At 46.9% G+C, this 23,285-nt stretch overlaps 1 protein-coding gene across 2 annotated transcripts in view; it reads left to right on the top strand.

The window, feature by feature from the left end:
• Thbs2 (thrombospondin 2) overlaps positions 1–18,772 on the top strand; it is a 28,638-nt gene extending 9,866 nt beyond the window's left edge. For both annotated transcript variants that reach the window (XM_041680410.1, XM_041680411.1), the window contains exons 8-22: positions 1,496–1,666; positions 1,928–2,104; positions 3,221–3,394; positions 3,608–3,735; positions 3,812–3,964; positions 5,075–5,293; positions 7,066–7,173; positions 7,834–7,993; positions 10,094–10,212; positions 10,867–11,101; positions 12,742–12,969; positions 13,404–13,675; positions 14,214–14,311; positions 15,622–15,761; positions 16,822–18,772. In XM_041680410.1, the coding sequence (XP_041536344.1) occupies positions 1,496–1,666; positions 1,928–2,104; positions 3,221–3,394; positions 3,608–3,735; positions 3,812–3,964; positions 5,075–5,293; positions 7,066–7,173; positions 7,834–7,993; positions 10,094–10,212; positions 10,867–11,101; positions 12,742–12,969; positions 13,404–13,675; positions 14,214–14,311; positions 15,622–15,761; positions 16,822–16,829 (2,390 nt within the window). In that variant the 3' untranslated portion in view covers positions 16,830–18,772. The remainder of the gene's footprint in view (positions 1–1,495; positions 1,667–1,927; positions 2,105–3,220; positions 3,395–3,607; positions 3,736–3,811; positions 3,965–5,074; positions 5,294–7,065; positions 7,174–7,833; positions 7,994–10,093; positions 10,213–10,866; positions 11,102–12,741; positions 12,970–13,403; positions 13,676–14,213; positions 14,312–15,621; positions 15,762–16,821) is intronic.
• Positions 18,773–23,285: the final 4,513 nt, after the last annotated feature.

Genomic DNA, 23,285 nt, shown 5'->3' with positions numbered 1-23,285 from the left:
GTGGTTGCATCTGTTTATTTGTTTTATGGTTTGAGCGGAGGAGGGTGAGGTTTGTGTTCCTAGAGGCAGGCAGTGGGGAAAGAGAAGAGGCGTGATTGAGGCCCTCCTTTAACCACTAGCCAGTGGCCAGGAAGCCTTGAAGAACTCTAAAAATTAAATGTCTGCAGCTGTCCCATTCTGGCCCGTCCCAGACAAGGAGGCCCCTAGCGATACTGCAGGGACCAAAGTCCCATGCCCAGGCCAAGAACAAGGCCCTGTGTCAGTAGCCGCTGTGATCAGAAGCCGCAGCTTGATCTGGGCTGAGTGAAGATTGGGCAGTTGCTGTGAAACCCACGGTCCAGTAAATAAACACAGAACCCAGAGACGGTTACTCAGTGGTGCACTCAAGTTACAGAGATATGGTCCAAGTTACACAGAACTGGACTATGGCGGAGCCAGTTCTGTGAAGTCTGACACTGTAAAGACAGAGCAGGGCTGGTTTCATGGAGTCCTGGAGGCTCCGATGAACCCTAGAAGAGCCTGCGCTGTCCTTGCTAGACTCAGCTCCACAACTCACTCAGAAGCCCCTATGGTCTGTGGGTCCCTGTGCCTGTTCTCTGGATCTGGCCCCTCGGTGATGCTCACCTGTGGCTTCCCTGTGCTTCAGACCCAGGCATCATCCCCGAGTGTTCTGGATTCCTCTGCTTAGGTTTTATCCTGGTCTTCCCTTCTGGTGTGTGTCTAGAATCCCAGCTACTTGCTCAACACAGCAATGCTACTGCCACAGTACTGGGCGCCTGAGGCTGCTTCCCCTGTGTCAGTGAGGGCAAGAGTACAGCAGACACACTGGCTGCTCTGGCTGCCTGTGCTCAGTGTCGACCTTGCTGCTGCTCTTTCCTTCCTTCGTCCCCAGAGGGACTTCTAAAAGACCCCTGTAAGAGACCCCTGCCAAGAGACTCCTGCCAAGAGACCCCTGTAAGAGACCCCTACTAAGAGACCTACTGTGTACTTTACCTTTAACTCAGGCCCCACCGCACCATGTGCCTGTGAAAATTTTCTTCAAGAAAATTATCTTTTTATTGAATTTTCTTTCGAGTGTTTGGAAATAAATTATGCAAGCTGTAATCTCAACCAATGGTTGACATGCCGTTACCTTATATGAGCCAACAAAGCTATGTAGAAATGACCTCTTGGAGGCTTTGAAAACGCTCCCTGTAGACATTTTCTGTGGGAGCCGTCTCCTTGGCTCTGTGGATCAACTTCCCTAAACACATCTAGACCACTCTCTCCTTAACACTCATTCGGTGTTCTTGTCCCTGTGCTGGACTCTGCCTTCTGAAGGAACTCAAACCCTTTTCCCAGGTGGTGGGTCTATGCCCATGGAATTTTCTTCTGGACAGCCCCTTCCTGTTACAAAGTATCCAAAGCAGCCCCACATGGTTGCAGTGCCTGACTTCCCCACGGTGTGTGAAGAGGGAGAACCCATCCTCAGGGACATGTGTGCTTTCTCCCTTAGCTTCAGAAAATGAGGAGGGCTGGTCTCCGTGGGCAGAGTGGACAGAGTGTTCTGTCACCTGTGGCTCTGGGACCCAGCAGAGAGGCCGGTCTTGTGATGTCACCAGCAACACCTGCCTGGGCCCCTCCATTCAGACGAGGGCATGCAGCCTGGGCAAATGCGACACAAGAAGTGAGTGTGCCCGTGCCGTGCTCCAGGGTAGGGTGGATGGCTCTGCGTGTGGGTGTGCCAGCAGCAGCTGTTTGCTGATGTCTGGAGGCCATGGCCCAAGGGAAGGGTTTTACCACGAGAGGCGCTTTCTTCTGGGTGACGGTGGTGCTCTTTGGCCTGCCCTCTTTAGTGGAAACAGACTAGCTGGGAGGACAGATTTGGGGATCGCCTGGCCCCAGGTCACAGCCTGGGACAATGATCTCTTTGTGCTTCTGATGTCAGTCCGGCAGAATGGTGGCTGGAGTCACTGGTCACCCTGGTCTTCGTGCTCCGTGACTTGTGGTGTTGGCAATGTCACTCGCATACGTCTCTGCAACTCCCCAGTGCCCCAGATGGGTGGCAAGAACTGCAAGGGCAGTGGCCGGGAGACCAAGGCCTGCCAGGGCACACCCTGCCCAAGTAAGTCGGGGATATGGGGAGGGGTGAGACGGTTGCTGGCCACTAAACCAAAAGCCAGCAGAGTCTGAGCAGTGGGGGTGTGGCTGCTCCTGCTCTGAGGACAGAGCCCATCACCGGGTCCCCACCCTGATGGAGGAAGGTCATTGGTTAAAAAATAAAGAAACTGCTTGGCCCTGATAGGTTAAAACATAGGTGGGAGGAGTAAACAGAACAGAATGCTGGGAGGAAGAGGAAGTGAGCTCAGAGAGACGCCATGCTTCCCTCTCCCGGGCAGACGCGATGAAGCAAGCCTCCAGGTCAGACATGCTGAATCTTTCCCGGTAAGCCACCCCGTGGGCTACACAGATTATTAGAAATGGGCTAGTCCAGGTGCGAGAGTTAGCCTAGAAGAGGCTAGATACAATGGGCCAAGCAGTGTTTAAAAGAATACAATTTGTGTGTTGTTATTTTGGGCAAAGCTAGCCGGTGGCTAGGAGCCGGGCTGTGAAAAGAGGCCCGCAGCTCCTACAACACCACCCTGACCCCCTAGTTAGCTTGATGTCTCTGTACCAGGCACAGGTCAATCAGGTGAGCGTGGATTGTCATCTGCAGAAAAATAAGCCAGCACTGTCAACCTGGATCTGGAGCAGGAAATCAGCAGGACAGGTCTCGGGACAGGGCTGTCCGGATCACAGCAAGTTCCAGCTTATGGAATTCATAGCTTAGGATACCAGGACCTCCCCAGGGAGGCTGGACTTCTGCAGTGTGTGGATGCGGGAGGTTTGCTTCCACACAACAGGTTATCCACCCAGATCTTCACTGCCTATCTGCCCAGTGCAATAAGAATCCATCCCACAAAGTATTTCCTACCCCGGAGGCCTGGCTCTGTAAGGAAACTAAGGCTTCTGGCTGTGAAAGATTAGAAGGATTTTCTTTCAGAGGCAAAACAATCGATCAGCAATTGTATATCAATCCTGAGTGTGGCCAGCCCCTCCCTTTTCACTCACACACTGGCTTCTTCAACTATGTTGGAATAGCCAGGATATCAACTTCATCTTCCCTCTGCTCTTGCCAGCACAGGTAACACATCCAGCCCTCCATGCTCCTCTCAGCTACCTTTTCTGGTTCTCTCTACAGTTGATGGGCGTTGGAGCCCCTGGTCCCCTTGGTCGGCCTGCACAGTCACCTGTGCTGGAGGGATCCGTGAACGGACACGTGTTTGCAACAGCCCAGAACCCCAGTACGGTGGGAAGGACTGTGTGGGGGATGTGAAGGAACATCAAATGTGCAATAAGAGAAGCTGCCCCATTGGTGAGTCATAGGGCATAGGGCTTGTCTGTGTGTGTGTGTGTGTGTGTGTGTGTGTGTGTGTGTGTGTGAAAGGAGCTGCCCCACTGATAGGTAACAAGGCATATATACTTGTATGTTTATGTTTATGTATGTATGTATGTGTGTGTGTGTGTGCCCACATGTACAAATGTGTGTGGTATCTGGTCATGTCCCTGTTCCCCATCCTCCATGCAGATGGATGCTTATCCAACCCATGTTTTCCTGGAGCCAAGTGCAACAGCTTCCCTGATGGGTCTTGGTCCTGTGGTTCCTGCCCAGTGGGCTTCCTGGGTAATGGCACCCACTGTGAGGACCTGGATGAGGTTAGTACCTTCACCTTGGGCGGCAGGGTATCCTGTGGAGATAATGAGAAAGGCTGACTTCTGTTTGTCTTCACAGTGTGCTGTGGTCACAGATATATGCTTCTCAACCAACAAAGCTTCCCGCTGTGTCAATACCGACCCTGGCTTCCACTGTCTGCCTTGTCCCCCACGCTACAAGGGGAGCCAGCCCTTCGGGGTTGGCCTGGAGGCTGCACGGACAGAGAAACAAGTAAGTGCTGCTGGCCTTGCCTGTGTTTCTAAAGGCTTTAAAAAGTCAGACAAGTCTAGGCAAGTGGAGATGGGATAGGGAAGAGAAGGGGCAACATCGCTGAGAGATGGACAGAGATAGAGTTTATCTTATGAAAGCCTCTCTGTTCATCCGGGGCCTCTCCTACTGACATGTGGAATACATGTCTTCATGCAAAGGGCCTATGAACTTCTGGGCAGCAGTGACACCTTGGTCACCTCTGGGATGCTATAACAGAATGCCCAGGGTAGGGTATGGATAAAGGAAAAACACGGTTTATCACAATTTTGGAGACTGGAAATCTCAGACTGAAGACCAGGCATCTAGTTCAGGTGTCTGTGCTGTCATCACCTGGTAGAAGCCAGAGAAAGAGAGAGAGAGAGAGAGAGAGAGAGAGAGAGAGAGACTCAGCATTGACATGCTGAAGTGGCAGGATCCTAACAACTATACACCTCCAAAGAGACTTCACTTCCTGAAGCCACTACACTGATACAGATTCTTAGCAAAGCCATGATGAACAGTATCACATGGTAAGCTCAGAAATGATATTTATCTGGCTCAGATAACCACTATAAAATACTCAAGTCTTCTCCCAGAGAGATCCAAATCAGTACTTTAAGAACCAGCTGGCCTGGTTCTGAAAAAGCATGGGATAAAACCGGACTTGCTGAACATAGTGGACAATGAGGACTACTGAGAACTCAAGAACAATGGCAATGGGTTTTTGATCCTACTGCACGTACTGGCTTTGGGGGAGCCTAGGCAGTTTGGATGCTCACTTTACTAGACCTGGATGGAGGTGGATTGTCCTTGGACTTCCCACATGTCAGGGAACCCTGATTGCTCTTCGAGCTGATGAGGGAGGGGTACTTGATTGGGGGAGGGGGAGGAAAATGGGAGGCGGTGGCGGGGAGGAGGCAGAAATCTTTAATAAATAAATAAATTAATTAAAAATAAAAAACAAGAACCCAGCATGATGCCCTACTCTCCATGTCCCTCACAATAAGACTCTTGCCATTATCAGGGGTACCCATCGTCACCTTCTTTCCTCGTGCGCCCTCTTTGTAGCTCTTACTACTCTCTGCTTTGCAGGTTTGTGAGCCAGAAAACCCGTGCAAGGACAAGACTCACAACTGCCACAAGCATGCAGAGTGTATCTACTTGGGCCACTTCAGTGACCCAATGTACAAATGTGAGTGCCAGACTGGCTATGCCGGCGACGGGCTCATCTGTGGGGAGGACTCAGACCTGGATGGCTGGCCCAACAACAACCTGGTGTGTGCCACCAATGCCACCTACCATTGCATCAAGGTGAGACTGACATCATCTCAGGCCAAGGGCTAGGACTGTGTGCTTTAGTCCTCCCTTAAGTAGGTGCCAGGACTCCATGCCTTAATGGCTCTTCATTGGTGTAGGGTCTGCTCCCCATCCTCTTCATCAGTGAAGAGTCTGCCCCTCAGTCCTCTTCAGCCAGTGTAAAGGTCTACCCTCAGTCTCTCTTCAGTGGGTCACTGCCAGGAAAGACTGGGCCAATCTGGGAGCAATGATCTAAACAGTGAGAAACTACTACCCCACATGAACCTCCTGCTCTGAGACTGGGCCGTGTTAGCCCTACATGTGCTCCTACAACTGCAGGCATGAAGAGAGCTTGGGTCTGATGTATGGAGTGCACAGGGGTCCACCTCAAACACTGAACACAGAGATCTCTCCCTTCATTTTCTTTTCATTCCAGGGATAGTTAGGGAAAGCAGCACACACTCATGGTGCTCGTTGCTGATTCCTAGGCCCATCAGCAGTGAGTGGACTTGATGAGTCCATGCCTATCCCCAGAGTGTGAGGCTGAAATGACCCCAACAAGTTATCCTGCTCGGGATCACTTGGCAAGATGCCATCAAATGTCTTTCTTTACAAAGACACACGCGTGCCAGGGTATAGGCCTGTTTGGGGAGTCAGAGTTTAATCAAGCACATGAGAGGTTAGTACAGGTTGGGCCTCTGTAACTTCACAAGTGTAGGTGCTGCAAGGCTTCTCATTGAAGAGTCATTTAAAAACTTAATTATATGCATAAACTCTCCTTTTATGTTTAAAGTGACAAAGTCATAGTGCAGGAATTTCTTCCTTTATAACACTGAGTAAAGATGGAAAGAATTGGCTACAAAGCAAGACTCACAGAAACAAGGCAGAGATTTACACACACACACACACACATATACACACACACACTGAAATGAATCTCAGAACACACAGTGTGTTTCCTCCAGTCTGTGGTACCATGGTGATTTGTTTGTAAAACATTTGCAGAATCTTAAGCAGCAATATAATCATTTCATAGAGGACCTGTCACAGACACAGACACACATAATGCATGTGCACACATACACAAACACACATGCATACACACACCATGTATGTATACACACACACACACACACACACACACAAAGGCACGATGTGGTTGAAGCCAACACTGCACTTCCCTGCACCACTCTCCCTTAGTCCCTCAGTTGGGTCCATGGCTCAGGTTCAGGTAACATAACAGTGGACGCAGCTGTCACACGTTCATCAACTGTGGCAAGCTGGAATGGAGTTTGCCTTGCCTTCTTCTAAGCATCTGTTCAATGCAGGAATTGCAAAGCTTGACCCATATACGAGGAGGCTTCTTCCTTTGAGGCCTGCCGGCCACTGAGGGCAGAGCGTGCATAGACACTAAGGCACCTGGTTCATTGGCTACGGCTGTGGGAAGGAACTGGACTCCAAGCATTAGCTATTCTGCCTCCCCTGGGCAGGCACCCTTCACCCTCCTTTCTTCTCCCAGGTGTCTGATCCCTTCCTGGAGGTCCTGGGCTCAGAACAGGGCTCCTTTTGTCTGTTCGTGTGCAGAAGCCACATAATTCCCAGGGTAGGACTTAAAAGAACAGCACACGTCCAGGCCAGCTGGCTCTGGCCTCCGTCCTGCGTTTATCTGAGGACTTGTATCAGATATTTATATCCTTAGCTTCATGAGTCTTGCTTTGTTTTCCCTGTTTTGGAAAGAAAGCCACTTTGGAATGCTTTCATGGTGATTATTCCTCTCCGAATTACAGGACAACTGCCCCAAACTGCCAAATTCTGGGCAGGAGGATTTTGATAAGGATGGGATCGGAGATGCTTGTGATGAGGACGATGACAATGATGGCGTGAGCGATGAGAAGGTAGGACGGGTGCTGCTCTCTCTCAGACACTCAGCTGCTCTCAGACAGACACTCAGCTGCTCTCACTCAGCTGTTGGAAGAGACTAGGCCCCTGCACCAACAGTGTCCCCAAGGCTTGTCTACTGACACATATTTGTGAATAGTTCCCAGAGGCTACTGGTAGAGAAAGTTGTCTCCGCAAATGCTGATTGGCTAGTGTAAAACTCAGTGACGTCACTTTCTTTAATTGCATCAAAGACCTTATTAGCTTCCTTTCCTTCTGCTGAGCTGTGCTTGAGGCAAGCGATGAGTGTTACAAGCAGAAGGTTTAACATGTGACTCCCGCAGCTCCCTGAGGATGGGTTCTCTGTGGGGAAATCCGGGGCTCTCCATGCCTCACCCATCCATCCGTCCAGTCACCCACTATCGCGTCCATTTGACTTCCCTGTGAAAACAGATGAAATGACCCCTTTGCAATAGGAGAGCTTAACACTTACGGGACAGGCCAACTGTGTATGTAACCGCAAAGTCACATGATGTTGAAAAGGTGCCCACGGAGGGAGGGCTAACTGGCTGGCTTCCTTTGCTTCCTTGTTGCTTGTCCCCTAAGTACTGAACTGACTTATGGTCATCTGGTATATGTCCTGTGCTCTTCCTTATGTCTTTTTCTGGTGTTTTTAGGATAATTGCCAGCTCCTCTTTAATCCCCGTCAACTGGACTACGACAAGGATGAGGTTGGAGACCGCTGTGACAATTGTCCCTATGTGCACAACCCAGCACAGATCGACACCGACAACAACGGTGAAGGGGACGCCTGCTCTGTGGACATTGACGGGGACGGTCAGTAGCTCTGCTTATCTTAGTGACTCAGATAAGGGTCCGTGGTCATAAGTGAGTCAGCACCTTGTGTACGCAGGTTCACAGCCACAAATCAGCTAACCATGGAGCGTTGACTAAGAGATCACATCTAATGAGCGTGTACAGACTTAAAGTTTATTTATGTGCGTCCGAGGGTATGCGGAGGGGGAGGGTGCTGCCCTGTGCCTTTGGGAGTCAGAAAACAACTTTCACGGGTTGGTTCTCTCTTTCCACCTCCTTGAGACAGGATCTGTCTGGTTTCTGTTTCACTCAACTCCAGATAAGCTCCTCTGGTAACAGTCAGGTGATGTTTCTGAGTCTTCTGCTCATCTTGCCCTTGAGGTGCTGGGATTACAATGTTCACTGATGCTCAGCTGCATCTGATTTTTGTTTGTCTGTTTTGTTTTGATGTTGAGTTCTGAGGATTGAACTTGGGTTGTCAGGCTTGTCTTGCAAGCACTTTTACCCATTCTTACTACCTGCTAGATCTTTATCTTATCCTTAAACAAAAGGTTGTATCTAGATTGCTTGCAAACATCACACCATTCTGTATAATGGTGTGATGTTTGCATCTGGATTTTGGCATCTTTGTAGGTCCTGATAACAGCCCTCTATGTACACCAGAGCGACTGCATTCACAATTCTGAACTTGTTGCAAGAGCTCAACTTTATTGCTACTGTATAAAATTGATTTCTTAAATAGCTTGCCTTCTCCCACAAGCCTCAGGCCCATTCTCAGAAAACCACAATTTCCCGCATCCTCTTCCCTTGATGCTAGTTCCACAACTGCTTCTCCATATTCTTTTTCCAGAATCTTCTACAGTGAATGCTCCATCTAAAACATATAAGACCTGCACTTATGCCTCACCCTGCTCTGAGAAAGGTCTGAGGAGAGCTGTTGTCTCACTTCCATCCCTTTTCAGTGGTATTTATTGGTTAGGTCTGAGTACAGAATCTGGCTCCCTAGACAGGTAGGGTGAAATGTATGTCCCCCGAGAGCTCTGGCATCACTGTGGGCTGACATTTTACCCTGAGACTCCGTGGCCCCATGAAAGAGCCCAGGGAACTGCTGTATGGCCCCAGGAATCTGCACTCCTATCTCACAGTGTCGCTGTAGAGGCAGGAGACACTCGGAGCATTGCTCGGCTCAGCTTCTCCATGTGCCCTGAGTCTCACCCTCCTCATCCTTTCCCAGCCTCGAGTTTCTTCATCCACTTTGACTCACTCTACCCTCTTATTTGGAGCCATCTTAAAGCTTGAGTTCTTGTAGAACTTTCCAGTGAGCTTCTACATCCAGCCTCACCCTCAGGACAGTCTGAGCCACTCTGCCTTCTCAGAGCTCAGTGCGGTCAGCAGGTTCTTCCTTCTGTCTTGATGTCGGTTAATGCATCTGTTACGCTGACTAGAGTCTCAGGTTCTTAGACCCTGTCCGTTTGCCTTCAGTTCCTCCCTAGATGTCCTCCCCTTGCTTGTGAGGCAAGGCCAGTGTCCAGGGTCCCTTCTTTCTCATTTGCTAGTTATGACCCTTCACTTTACCACCGTATCTTTTTAAGATTATTATTGTTTCTCCAGTATTGGTGGACTGTGTTATCTATTTCCAGATTTCTAAGACTCTGGCCACTCTATCTCCACCACGGCTTCTCTCCTGCTGTGTGTGGATGAGAAGGCATCACCCAGAGCCTGCCATTAGCACAGACATTCTGAGCTCTAAGTGGGGTGGCCAAGGCAGCAAGCGCAGAGACAAGCCACACTCACCCTCCTCTGGTTGAACAGCATCACCCCAGAGAATTACAACACTAGCTATATTTTAGGCTAAGAGAATGTCTCTCTCTCTCTCTCTCTCTCTCTCTCTCTCTCTCTCTCTCTCTGTGTGTGTGTGTGTGTGTGTGTGTGTGTTTGAGACATCATCTCACTGGAAAGTTGAATTTTAATGGAAACTCTACCATGTACTCTTCCCTGAATCTAATAATCTTTACATTTTTGCCATTTTTTCTCAGTGAAAATTTGTCTGTATCTTATGATGGGAAAATGACGTGTCTTCTCTAGACTCAGGGTGTTACTACTTTTCTCTTCTGTCCACAGATGTTTTCAATGAGAGAGACAACTGCCCCTATGTCTACAACACTGACCAGAGAGACACGGACGGGGATGGCGTGGGCGACCATTGTGACAACTGCCCCCTGATGCACAACCCAGATCAGGTGATGGAATATCTCTAAACGGGGCTCTGTGAGCCTCAGCTGCTGCCTTGAGATTAGTCTTTGAGGTCGACTGGCATCTCAGGACAGGGTGTGCCATATGCTCAAACAGTTTCAGAAAGATGTTTCTGTGTGGTTCTCATCTGCTCTGCCAAGATGACAGCATAGATTTTTCTATAATCTCAGCTGGAACCTCTTACCGAGCCCACACCTAAGCATGTTGTATCTAGGTGGCCATAGGCCAAGTGGCTTCCCGTCACTGTCTGGGGGGATATTTGTCTCCATGGTTACTCTGAGGCAAACTCAGAACCAGCTACATTTCCAGGCTGGCTGTTGGAAGGGACAAGGAGAATGTGACCTAGAAATACGGTTTGCAGAGCGTACAGCAACAAATGCAGGGGGAAATGATACCAGTGACAGTTGCACGGCAGTTAACTATAAGTCCCTGATAGGATGGGGTACAGGAAGGAGAATCTGAACCCAAGGGTCTGGGATTTCAGGCTCTGTTCTGTGTAAGCAAGCCAAAACACCCCATTTTTGCACCCTGCCCCCAGTACTGTCCTATAACCCAATGGGGTGGGTCTCTGATCTGGCACCTAGCCTTCAATGACTTCCTCAGGGATACTCTTGGTGTTCACTTCCTGCTCTGCCCTACAGACGGATATGGACAATGACCTTGTTGGAGATCAGTGTGACAACAATGAGGACATCGATGATGATGGCCACCAGAACAACCAGGACAACTGCCCATACATCTCCAACTCCAATCAGGCTGACCACGACAATGACGGCAAGGGTGATGCTTGCGACCCTGATGATGACAACGATGGTATTCCAGATGACAGGGACAACTGCAGGCTTGTCTTCAACCCAGACCAGGAAGACTCAGATGGTAGGGGCCTTCCTCAGCTCATGCGTGTGTTGCAAACTGCGTGAGCAGTCCTACAGAGGTAGACCTGCTTCTCTGTTTACAAGCCACTTTAAAAGTCAGAAGGATGGCTGTCTTAGCTTGCTGGCCACAGGGATGGCTGGTTTTCTGTCCAGTATACTTGGCAGTTTCAGCTTCTTCTGGTGTGTTTAATATTCTACCAATGACAGAGGAGAAGTGTGCTTGTACGTGCCATGATGAGGAACCCTCTCAATAATTCCGTACTTCTGAAAACCTTTGGGAGTCACTTAGAAAGAAATAAGGTTCACGTATGCAGCCTGTGACAGAATGGGGGGATTTATTGTTTTGAATCTAGTAACTAAAATAGGGCAAGTTGAAGTGGAAGTTCTTGTGTAAACCGCTGGTCTGTAACTGTGCAAGTTCTGGAGGAAGTCACTACAATCCTAAATAACAAAGCACACAGCTTTGCTTGCTGGTTGGCTGGCCATGAACTCCCTCCCAATGGCTAGAATGATCCAAGCTCTATTTGGAAGACACTTATCCTGAACAAATGGAGACCAGGAGCCCTGGGGTGTTGAGCCAATCTGACTCAGAAGCACGTGAGAAAGGCCTGGCCCAGGCCCAAGGGCAGCTCCAGGATCCTCCCTGCATGGGAAACAGCTTTTAGCAGAAAGTTTCCAGCTTGATACAGACACCAGTGCAAGCAGGGGTGGGGTGGGTGAGATCTGGGCTCATCAGGAAGGGGATTGGGAAGGAGGAGAGGTTGACATACTTAGGCTGACATTTTTAATACTTTTAAGACGCCATCACTGAGACTAGGGATGCTGCTTAATTGATAGAGAACTTGCCTAGCATACATGAAACTCAGTACTATATATACAAAGCATATCGGTGAGTACCTATAACTCAGGAGGTAGAAGTAGGAGGACCAGAAGTTCAAAGTCATCCTTGAGGTAAGCCCTACAGACACCCTCCCTCCCTGTCTCAAGAAAAGGAAATGCCTGTACACCTAATTATGTGTGTCACATGACAGGGGAGGATGTGGCAGTGGATACAGAACTGGAAATTAGTTTGAAGAGTGGGGGAATGAAGATATCAATCTTGATACCAAATACGGTTTCTTTTCTTCCTTTTGAAATAAGAGGTCACAGCAGCATGCCTGTTTACCCCACTGCCTCTGCCTGTGGGCATCTCACTGTGGCCAACGGTGGGGCAGCTGTGAGGTCACACACATGACCTATCCACCTTTGCAGACCAACCTCTCTGGGCCCAATCTCCCTAGGGAAAGTCATGTGTGCTGCAAAGGTTCTATTTTAAATGCCAAATAAATTAAAATGGCTCCAGTTATTAAGAACAACAGTGAGAGACAAACAGCCTCCTCTGAGTGAGAGGGAGCAAAGCTCTTGCAAGGGCCTTGCCGTGCTATTGTTGGCTTCAGGGTTTGCTGTGATGATGTTTTAAAAAGCACCTCTGGGATTATTTGCTTTACAAACTCAGTGCTTAAGGAGGCAGTTGGTTCTCAATCCATAGATACCTGCAGGATGCTCAGCCACAGACCTTAGGGACCCAGAGGTCTCTGCTTATGAGAAACAAGTGCAAAGCACTCACCTTTGCCCCTGTGTCTGTTTCTTTCTTATCCACAGGTGACGGCCGAGGTGATATTTGTAAAGATGACTTTGACAATGACAACGTCCCAGATATTGATGACGTGTGCCCTGAGAACAATGCTATCACTGAGACAGACTTCAGGAACTTCCAGATGGTCCCTCTGGATCCCAAGGGAACCACTCAAATTGATCCCAACTGGGTGATTCGTCACCAAGGCAAAGAGCTGGTGCAAACGGCAAACTCGGACCCTGGCATTGCTGTAGGTGAGTCTGAGATCCCAAGTGAGGTGATGCTGTTGAGTGGCCAAGTGAGGCCATGTGGACAGGATTCAGGATAATTTTCCTGGTAGTCTTACCCTGTCTTGGTATGTAGAACAGCCTCCCTTAAAAACCTGGGAAGGGGCTCTGGGAAAGAGCAGGTTTGCCCTTCAGGTCTATGGAGTTGGTGTTCAATAAGCTAGTTTATATTATGGACTCTCTGAAATGGTATACAACACAGTGGAGCCTGTGTTCTGGAGCCCAGCAGGCTATTGGTTGGGTCACAAGTCCTGTAGCTTTTGCTAATCTCTCAGTGATGAGCATGGGGCAGAGCCAATCTAAGCTCTTTAGACCCACGTTTCTGTGACATGGGCCCCTGAGGGGTCCCTGAAGAGCTTTTCCCTGGGCCTCCAAACCATGCCTATTTCCTCCGTATCCAGGTTTTGATGAGTTTGGGTCTGTGGACTTCAGTGGCACATTCTATGTCAACACTGACCGGGATGATGACTACGCTGGCTTCGTCTTCGGCTATCAGTCAAGCAGCCGCTTCTACGTGGTGATGTGGAAACAGGTCACCCAGACCTATTGGGAAGACAAGCCCAGTCGTGCTTACGGCTACTCTGGTGTGTCCCTCAAAGTGGTGAACTCCACAACTGGCACCGGTGAACATCTGAGGAATGCCCTGTGGCACACAGGAAACACAGAAGGCCAGGTAAGGGACTGAGCAGTTGATGACCTCTTCCGTATAGACCCTTCGCACTCTTTAATTTTAAATGATGTTCTCGGCTCATTTTTAATCAAGTAGAAATCATTTTAATAGTTGACATTGAATGCCTACTTCATTAAACACAGAATGCCCAGTCTTCCTGTCAACAAAGCTGACAAGACTGAACACATGTTCATTCTCTTATAGAGACAGGACTCGAAAGTGTGAGTGTTCTGTTCATAGTGTCACACCCAAGAAAAGAAGATCTGAATTCAGATCCATACCTGTCTGGGCCAAGTGTTCGTGCTCTTAGTGCTAGCTTCAGCACACTATGCAGTGGATTTCGGAGCAGCCTGTAGTGCCCCACAGGTGTGCACAGTAGGGCAGATGATATACAGTGTTTGAAGATATAGTGCATAAAACAGAATATACAAGAGGAGTAGTGAAGCAAGTAGGGCATTGCTTTTCACAGTCCAGTTGTAGGGGAGAGAAGAATGGTAGAGAGGCATGTATCTCATCCTTCAACAACAATGCTGTTCTACAGGTGCGCACGCTATGGCACGACCCCAAAAACATTGGCTGGAAAGACTACACTGCCTACAGGTGGCACCTGATTCACAGGCCCAAGACAGGCTACATGAGGTAAGGGCAGTTGTACATTTCTCTTTAGTGGTAGGTCCCTCAGGACTTTCTTCCCATTGGGTGAGCTAATCTTCCTTTCTTGTAAATAACCAGTCTGCTTTTTCCATTGGATGGCTAGATGGCTTTTATAATTGATGGGTAGTCTGCTTCCCATTGGACAGACAGATTGTTTTCCCATTGAAGGGATAATCTACCTTCTTTGTCTTCCTTCCCATTGGAGATTATAAATAGATAACTGTGCCATAAAGAACTCTTTTAAATTCTTCTCCGGATTCCTTAGTTTTAAATGTCTTTTCTCATCTATCATGCATTCTTACTACACATCAGTTACTTTAAAATCTTGAAAGAAATCTGTGTCTTAAGATACTTGTTGGGTGGTGTGAAGCCCACTCCACATCCATCTGGATGAAATCCAGAACTTTGTACATGATAAGCAAATGTTCTGCCAATGAGCCAGAGACCTGTTGGCTGTCTGGTGTTTGCAGATACTTGAGGGTCTGGGAAGGTGAGGTGTAAACTCGTGTGCAGGGTGTGATGTCCCTGCAAAGGGGATCCCATTGTCATGTGCTCCATTAGGGAATTCTGTGACATCACTTTACACTCTGGGCTAGGAAGATAGAGTCCTGTCGCTACTTTCAGACAGCTCTTCCAATGGGACAAAGATGAGATTAGGGATCTTCAAAAAAATGAAAGCCAAGGAGAAAGCCTGTCTCTAAGGAAGAGATACAGGCAGCCACCATCTTCCTGTCTCTAAGGAAGAGAAACAGGCACCCATCTCCTATAGGCAATCAGGAAACAGCCTTCACTCACTCTGCACACTGCCTTGGCTCTTAAAGGCAACCTAATGCAAACCTGGGTGATTAGTCTCTCTCTCTCACTCTCTCTCTTTCTCTCTCTTTCTCTCTCTCTCTCTCTCTCTCTCTCTCTCTCCCCCCCCCCCCCTCTCATACACATACACAAAGGACAAAGGGTACAACAGCTTTGCCTGTGAGAAGAAATGGTCTCTTCAGCCCCTGCTTCCTGATAGGACTCGGTGTTCCCACAAGGAAAGTAAGCTCAGCCCAGTTGCTAAAACCCTGAGGAGAGTATGGGGCTATAGATCCTCTGGGTTGGTCTGGGTCAGCTCAGTTAGTGGTAGAGCAGAGAACTCTTGGTCAGCATACACAAGGTCATGCTTTCATCTTTAGCACCAAGCAGGGAGACCAAACTCCTCTTGATCAACAGCTGCCATCCAGAACCAACCACTAGCCTCTCCAGAGAATGTGCTGCCAAGTTCAAGTTCTCTTTTATCCTTCACTTTCTTACCTTAGAGTCTTGGTGCATGAAGGAAAGCAGGTCATGGCTGATTCAGGACCAATCTATGATAAAACCTATGCTGGTGGAAGGCTCGGCCTGTTTGTCTTCTCCCAAGAAATGGTCTACTTCTCGGACCTCAAGTATGAATGCAGAGGTGAGTGCAGGTTCTCATCAGGGAATGGTCCCACAGGACCGGGGTGGGACTGACATCCACTTTTCTGTCTACAGAGGCTTCATTCCATGGAAATGAATGATGACTTACAGTTTCTGCCCTTGTAGCAAAGATGTAGTTTAGGCAACTTACATCCCCCTGCTCTCTCTGTTTTTTTTTTTTGTTGTTGTTGTTGTTTTTTTTTCTTATATTGAATCTGAAGGTCTTTGGTAAGACAAATACTTTCTGATAGTTCACAGGTCATCTGCCACTATGCTGATACTGTAGCTTCCTGTTTCCATACTCTCTGAGTTCCTAGGGGCATTTTAGAATATTATCTTTACTGAAAATTGCAAGAAGAAAGGAAAGGAAGAAGGAAAAGGAGAATGGAGGAGGGGAAGAGAGATAGAAGGAAGAAGTGAGGGAAGGAAGGAGTCTAATTCTTAGTTATACTGCTAGAAATGTATTTATCTGAACCAAAAGATAAGCCTGAAAACAAACTTGACTCCAGTCTAGTGTACTGACAGGCCTACAGAGCAGATCAGGAAAGTTCAGGAATATTTCTCAGTGCTCACACCTTGAAAATAATACACAAATAAAAGAGAAGTAAAGACAAGACCATATTCCTTCTCCTTCTACCGAAGGTCCTTTTCTTATGATAAGATTCCATTGAAGATATTTCTTTTTTAATGTATCTACTCATTAATCTATCCATCTATGTCCCCATCCTTCAAAACATCTATTTTTCCTCTCCAAACATGCATCCATCTTTCCATCATCCCATCCATCCGCTCATCTCCCATCTACTCATCCATCCACACAGCTAACAGTCTGTCCTACCCATCAGCTTTACATATACCTATTAATACGATGATAGTTGAAGCTATCGGTAAACAGATGCACGGGAGCCTGAGGCAGGACGATTGCTTCACTTGAGGCCAGTTTGAGTCACATACCAAGTTCTAGGACAACCTGGGCTACAGGTATGAGATGAACAAATAAAGGTACATAATAAAATACCCCTGGTCATTCCTTCCTAATCCCATTGCTCCTTCTCTTCCAGATGTCTAGAGAGAAAGGCTGCATTCCATCAATGTGCTACAAACACTGTTTACGAGACACGTCGGTCCATCTTGGTACTTGCAGCTTTTCTCTCTTTCAGCATTTTCTGTTTCTTGACCTTAACTGAGTGGATCTTCACCTCCTGCATCAGCACCAAGTCCAAGTGCCTTCAAATGACAAACATCAAGGGAACTGCAAGATGAGCATCTGGCCCGCTGCTGGAAAACAGTTTGATGAGAAATGAGACTCACCACGGAGTGGAAACTTAGTGTGTTGTTGCATTGTCTTTTCCTATCTGTTTAAACAGAATGACGTTTACATGTAAAATGTAATTACTTGCAGTATTTATGTGTATATGGAGTTGAAGGGAATATTGTGTATAAGTCATTCTCATAAATTAAGCATGAAAACTATTGCTCACCTACTTTCAGTGCTTAATGTTGTCACTGTTCTTGGATTTGTGCTGTTCAGCAACACACCAATCCTGTAAGGGCAATTCTAAAGAAAGATCAGGTGAGTGTGGCTGCAGTAAGGAAAAGGTCAGAAGACAGTCACATGACTGTGGCCCCTTGTCCAGTGATATTAAACACTGACTAATCAGAACGTAGACACTGATTGGAAAATTAGATGAAAATCCCCTTTTATTCCTCTTGGTTCACAGATAACAACTGACTTGATGAAGACAAAAAAAGGTGTATTACTACAAAAAGGAATCTTTCAGGATTACTCAGAGCTTTCAGAGGCAAGCACCTCCTGGGCTTTGTGGAGAGCCTCCTTGGCTGGAAGTCATGGAGCTCTCTCTGCTCACTGACTGCTAGGATCTCTGACTGGGCATCCTTTCCTGTTCCTACTACTAGGAAACAGACTAGGAGATAAATTTGCAAATGCATTTTGGTACCCTACTCCTAGTCTAGACTTTGGAATGATACAAAAGTTGCTTTTGTCTAATTTGGTAAGATATTTCATTAAGGTTCCAGGTACAACTGTTGTGTTAATATTTATTAAATGAATTTGGAATGTAGCTCCATTCATCAATAACTTATTTTAAATATGCAAAGCAACAAATATGTAGTGTAATTTCTAGAAATAAGCATATGACAAGGATATAATGATATAACGATCCACTTACCAAAATATCTGCTGGTTGAAATACAAAGCTCCATGTCATGATAAAATAGAACCCTAATACACACAGTTACCAATGATTTTAATTCAATTCATTTTACTGTTATCTATTGGTTGTATATAGGTTCTTTTTATCTTAATACTGAAGAAAACATTCTCCTCCCCGCAGACACACCCATTAATCAGTCACAACACAACAGACATGCTAGGATGGTTTTATTGTCTTGCTTTAAGTTGCATGATCTCCCAGCAGGAAGTATGGTCTCTCTCACTCCACATGAGTTCAGTGGAGGTACATCTTGTTTCTCTTTGGGGTGGGTAGAGTATGATCCCTTTTTTGGGAAAGGCAGTCACATTTCTAAGTCAGATAGAAAGAATCCATGCTTAGATTCTGAGCTTCCACAGTTCATCTTAACACAGTTATTTGTGCTGGTGTCTTTGAGGGTGAGTTTCCTCTGTGTTTTGTTACCCTGCACTCTTTGCTTTCTGTGGAACTGTATTTCCAAGGCCAACACGAGACTTCTAACTGTGAGGGTGTGGAGAACATTTAGGCTTTCCCTTGGGCATTTGGTTGAATGGTACAAGGTGGTGGGGAAGATGTGAATACGTTCAGTGTGCCATATTATTTTTGTAAATTATTTATGTAGTTTAAAAAGAACAAAAGCTTCTCATATACGTTAATGAAACATTGTTTTTGCCAAAGACTGTAAATATTTATTTATTTGTTTATTGGGTCAAATTTTCACCACTGAAACCCTACGTTTAGCTAGAGCTTCGTTTTTCTACTGAAGATTAACAACAGCAAATAAATTATAAAAAGGTTTCTATCAGTGAATCTCTTTCCCTTCTTTAAAAAGAATTAGCGGGATTCCTTCTGGAAAGGGTCTGGGCATTTTACCTAGGGAGAACGACTGGCATTTTGTTCCTTGGAACTGGAAGAAGTGGTGTCTTCTGGCTGCAAGATTTCCTAGTATGCACGAAGGTTCAAGGCTCAAAGCAGTTGTCTTTGACACAGGTCCTCTTTCCGCTGAAGGCCCTGGTATGCACATGACCCTGGCTGCTGGTTCCCCTTGTCAGACAGGAACAGAACCTCTCAGTGAAAAGCTAGGCTCCCCTTACCCTACTGATTCCATGCAGAAGAAGGAGCAAAGAGCAGACAGCACATGGCAAAGCATGGTCTGGTACAGGGAAGGGGAGACCACAGCCCTGCAGCATGGGAGATTTGGCAAGGTTTATGGACATGATGGTAGCATTACGCAAATGGAGACACAAGAGACAAACAGAGGTAGAAGAGAAATAGGTGGGGGTCAGAAACAGACAGAGTGGGTGTCTTTGCCTGTAGTAGTGGGTCTGACCGTGAGTGATGAGGGTTCACACTCTCTGTGGTGACATGATCGGAGTGAAGCCCCTGGATTGATCAAATAGAGCTGGTGGACTTGCACCCATAAGTATAGAGAGAAATGTTGGACACGCATACATCCATAAACAAGACTTTGAAAAGCTCAGAACCACAGCGGTAAGGGGTGGGATTTGATCTTGGCTGGTCATTTGGGTAATATGGAAGGATGCTTAATGAATGTTTGATTCAAAAAACAGAGAAGGTACAGAGAAGGATTAAACCGTGATGAGAAGCCAGCCTGAATATGAAACATTGTTCAGTTGCTCATTTGTACATTTTGTTACTCTGTTTGATCAGCTATGGACAAATACAAGCTTTCTGACAGCATTCTCCCCTCCCCTGTGGCCCCAGGCACATCAAAGCCACTGTCCTCAGGACTGACGCTTGTGTGTCTAGGACGTGACCAGGTATGATGAGGGTCCCTGGGATCTGGTCGTTTATATGAGAGAATAACCTACAAATCTCTCTTCTGCTTCTCCCACATGCTGCCGTGTCTACAGGCTGCACAGCCTAAGGGTGAATGCCATAATTCTAGAAACTAAAACTGTCAGCTGTGGTTGTTAAGTGACTGGGACCCCACAGTGTTAACTCTAGGTGCAATGAAGGACTCTGTGTTGTAACAGACATCTTGTTCCCCAAGTATGTGACTACCAGGGATGGAGGAAACTCTTCTGTGGAGATGGGAGATTTTGGAACCTTCCATGGCTATGGGAGGTTTTGGAACCTCAGACTGCCTTTTCCTGTTTGCTCTGGGTTTCTAGTCTTTCCAGTCCCATGAGGAGGATGGTCACTGGGTTTGCAAGCACCCATTTAGGGCCGTCAGGGTTACTTTGCTAGTTCTGAATCAATGGCTCAGTAATCAACAGTGAAATGGACCTGGTGACCCAGACATTGGGAGTTGAGAAATGAAAGCGCACATGAGACATGTGTATGGCCCATGCTCCTCACCCATGTTTTTCAGAGCTAACATCCCAGTGCCAGTGAGGTAGCTGAAAGAACTGGGAGTACTGTAGGCCATGCCAGCTGCCTCCCTAAGACTGGGTGCTGCGCTGCTCCCAGGAAATATTCCTGGCAAAGCATACTGTTCTGAGAAGAGAACTTGCTGCCAAAGTTGTGAGGACAGTAGCCGGGAAACTCCTTCTGGTATTTTTGCCAAGATGCCTATGCTGCCAGCCCACAAGTGCCTACCTCAGACACCTCTTACCTTCTGCTGCAGCTGTCCAACACAGGTGTAGAGAGGCTCGCCTCTGACCCTTCTCATTCCAGACAATGTTCTGAGAGGCCTTGGAGCACAGGTTGGCACCGAGATTAGGTAGCCATCCTCACCTTGCTCCTCAGAAGCACCGTGTGTCGCTGGTAGCAGTGTCAGGACCCCACCAGGTACAGGCTGAGCTCAGGTTTCCATGTTTAGATGTCCTTTGAGTCATATGATGGCCTCTTTACTCCAGACACATGGTGTGTTATGAGAAGAATTATTTTAGCACTGGGATTCCAATGAAGAGACACTTTCAACATGCCTTGGCTCAGAAAGCCAGAGGATCGGATCTAAACTCCATGCTCTATGAACAGGTATTGGAATTTGCTGACAGGAGCAGGTAGAAACTGTGGAGGTGGAGGAGAAGGCAGCTCCTTGCGATGTGAAAAGACTACAGTTCTGGAGCAGATTCTTCTAAGAATCCACAGGGCGTGGTATGTGCAGTCTGCGCTCAGGAAAAGCGCACATCTTTGTGCACTTTCTACGTGCGGAACAGGTATATAGATCTGGATTTAATGAATCAGCTTGTGCTCACTATTGGGATTGATGCTATATATACATGCACAGTTCAAATCATTTCTGTGGGTTCTGATGTTCTCACTGTACACACAAATGAGCTGGAGTAGGAATGGGCCACCATTAGACAGGTGTCAGGGCAGTGTGCTGTGTGGGTGTGTATGGTATGCAGTGCAGCACAGTGAGTGGGTGTGTAGGGTATGCATTGCAGCGCAGTGAGTGGGTGTGTAGGGTATGCAGTGCAGCGCAGTGAGTGGGTGTGTAGGGTATGCAGCGCAGTGAGTGGGTGTGTAGGGTATGCAGTGCAGCGCAGTGAGTGGGAGTGTAGGGTATGCAGTGCAGTGCCATGAGTGGGTGTGTAGGTATGACGTGTGTGTAGGCTCCTGACCTTTGGGGAAGGCATGTGTTCGGACAAGTCACCTATTTAGCTATATCATTTAGCCTTCTCTTGTGAAGTGAGGACTGAGGCTCAGCATACTCACAAGGACTTTGCTGTTTAAGCTGTACGGTTTAACTGGAGCAGTCTGAAATGCTCTGGTATATAAGCTGATAGCAAACATTAGTTTTCAATTATTGTCCCTTGCATGGAAGTGTGCTATTGATCATACCTTTGAGGAAACTACAGACTTCTTGGTCAGGGAAGCTGCACAGGCATTCTGCCCACATTCACAAGACTGCCTTGGCCTAGTCTGGCTGTGTATTCCCAGTGAAGATACTCACATATCATGAGTGCTATATCCTTATCTATTACAGAAAAAGAATAACCTTTTGTTTAGTAGGGGTGCACTGGCTAGTTTTATGTTAATTTGATATAAGCAAGAGTCATTGAGTGAAAGGAGCAGACCAATGACCCAGATATTAATCCACACAACTTTGAAGACCTGATTTTTGACAAAGAAGCAAAAAATATCAAATGGAAAAAAGGAAGCATATTTAACAAATGGTGCTAGCATACCTGGATATCAACATGTAGAAGAACGAAAATAGATTCCTATCTATCACTATGCACAAAACTCAAGTCCAAATGGATCAAAGACCTCAACATAAAGCCAGCCACACTGAACCTTATAAAAGAGAAAGTGGGAAGTATACTCGAACACATTGGCACAGGAGACCACTTCTTAAATACAACCCCAGTAGCACAGACACTGAGAGAAACAATTAATAAATGGGACCTCCTGAAACTGAAAAGCTTCTATAAAGCAAAGGACACAGTCAGCAAGACAAAACGACAGCCTACAGAATGGGAAAAGATCTTCACCAACCCCACATCAGAGGACTGATCTCTAAAATATGCAAAGAACTCAAGAAATTGGTCACCAAAGAACACATAATCCAATAAAAAAAATGGAGTACAGACCTAAACAGAGAACTCTCAACAGAGAAATATAAAATGGCTAAAAGACACTTAAGGAAATGCTCAACATTCTTAGTCATCAGAGAAATGCAAGTCAAAACAACTCTGAGATTCCATCTTTGTAGTGATAGGAGTGGTGGGGCTGCATCCCCGGCACGCAGCCGCCCGCATGGCTTCCTTATGCCCAGAAATAATTACATGGAAACTGTATTCTTTTAAACACTGCTTGGCCCATTAGTTCCAGCCTCTTATTGGCTAGCTCTTACATATTGATCTAACCCATTTCTAATAATCTGTGTAGCCCACGAGGTGGCTTACCAGGGAAGATCTTAACCTGCGGCTGTGTTGGGTGGGAGAATCATGGCGACTCCCTGACTCAGCTTCTTTCTCCCAGCATTCTGTTCTGTTTACTCCACCCACCTAAGGGTTGGCCTATCAAATGGGCCTAGGCAGTTTCTTTATTAATTAACCAATGAAAGCAACAGATTAGAAAGAAATCACTCCCACATCACATCTTACACCTGTAAGAATGGCCACGATCAAAAACACTGATGACAACTTATGCTGGACAGGTTGTGGGGTAAAGGGAACACTTCTGGTAGGAATTCAAGCTGGTACAGCCCCTTTGGATGTCAATGTGGAGATTTCTCAGAAATTTAGGAAACGACCTTCCTCAAGACCCAGTCATACCACTTTTGGGTATATATCCAAAGGATGCTCAATTGTGCCACAAGGACATGTGCTCAACTATGTTCATAGCAGCTTTGTTTGTCATAGCCAGAACCTGGAAACAACCTAAATGCCCCTCGACTA

This window comes from Microtus oregoni, unplaced genomic scaffold (genome assembly GCF_018167655.1).
Source record: "Microtus oregoni isolate MIOR12 unplaced genomic scaffold, Mior012 000033F_ref0000390, whole genome shotgun sequence".
Lineage (NCBI taxonomy): Eukaryota > Metazoa > Chordata > Mammalia > Rodentia > Cricetidae > Microtus > Microtus oregoni.
This window is presented reverse-complemented; position numbering and strand designations above follow the sequence as displayed.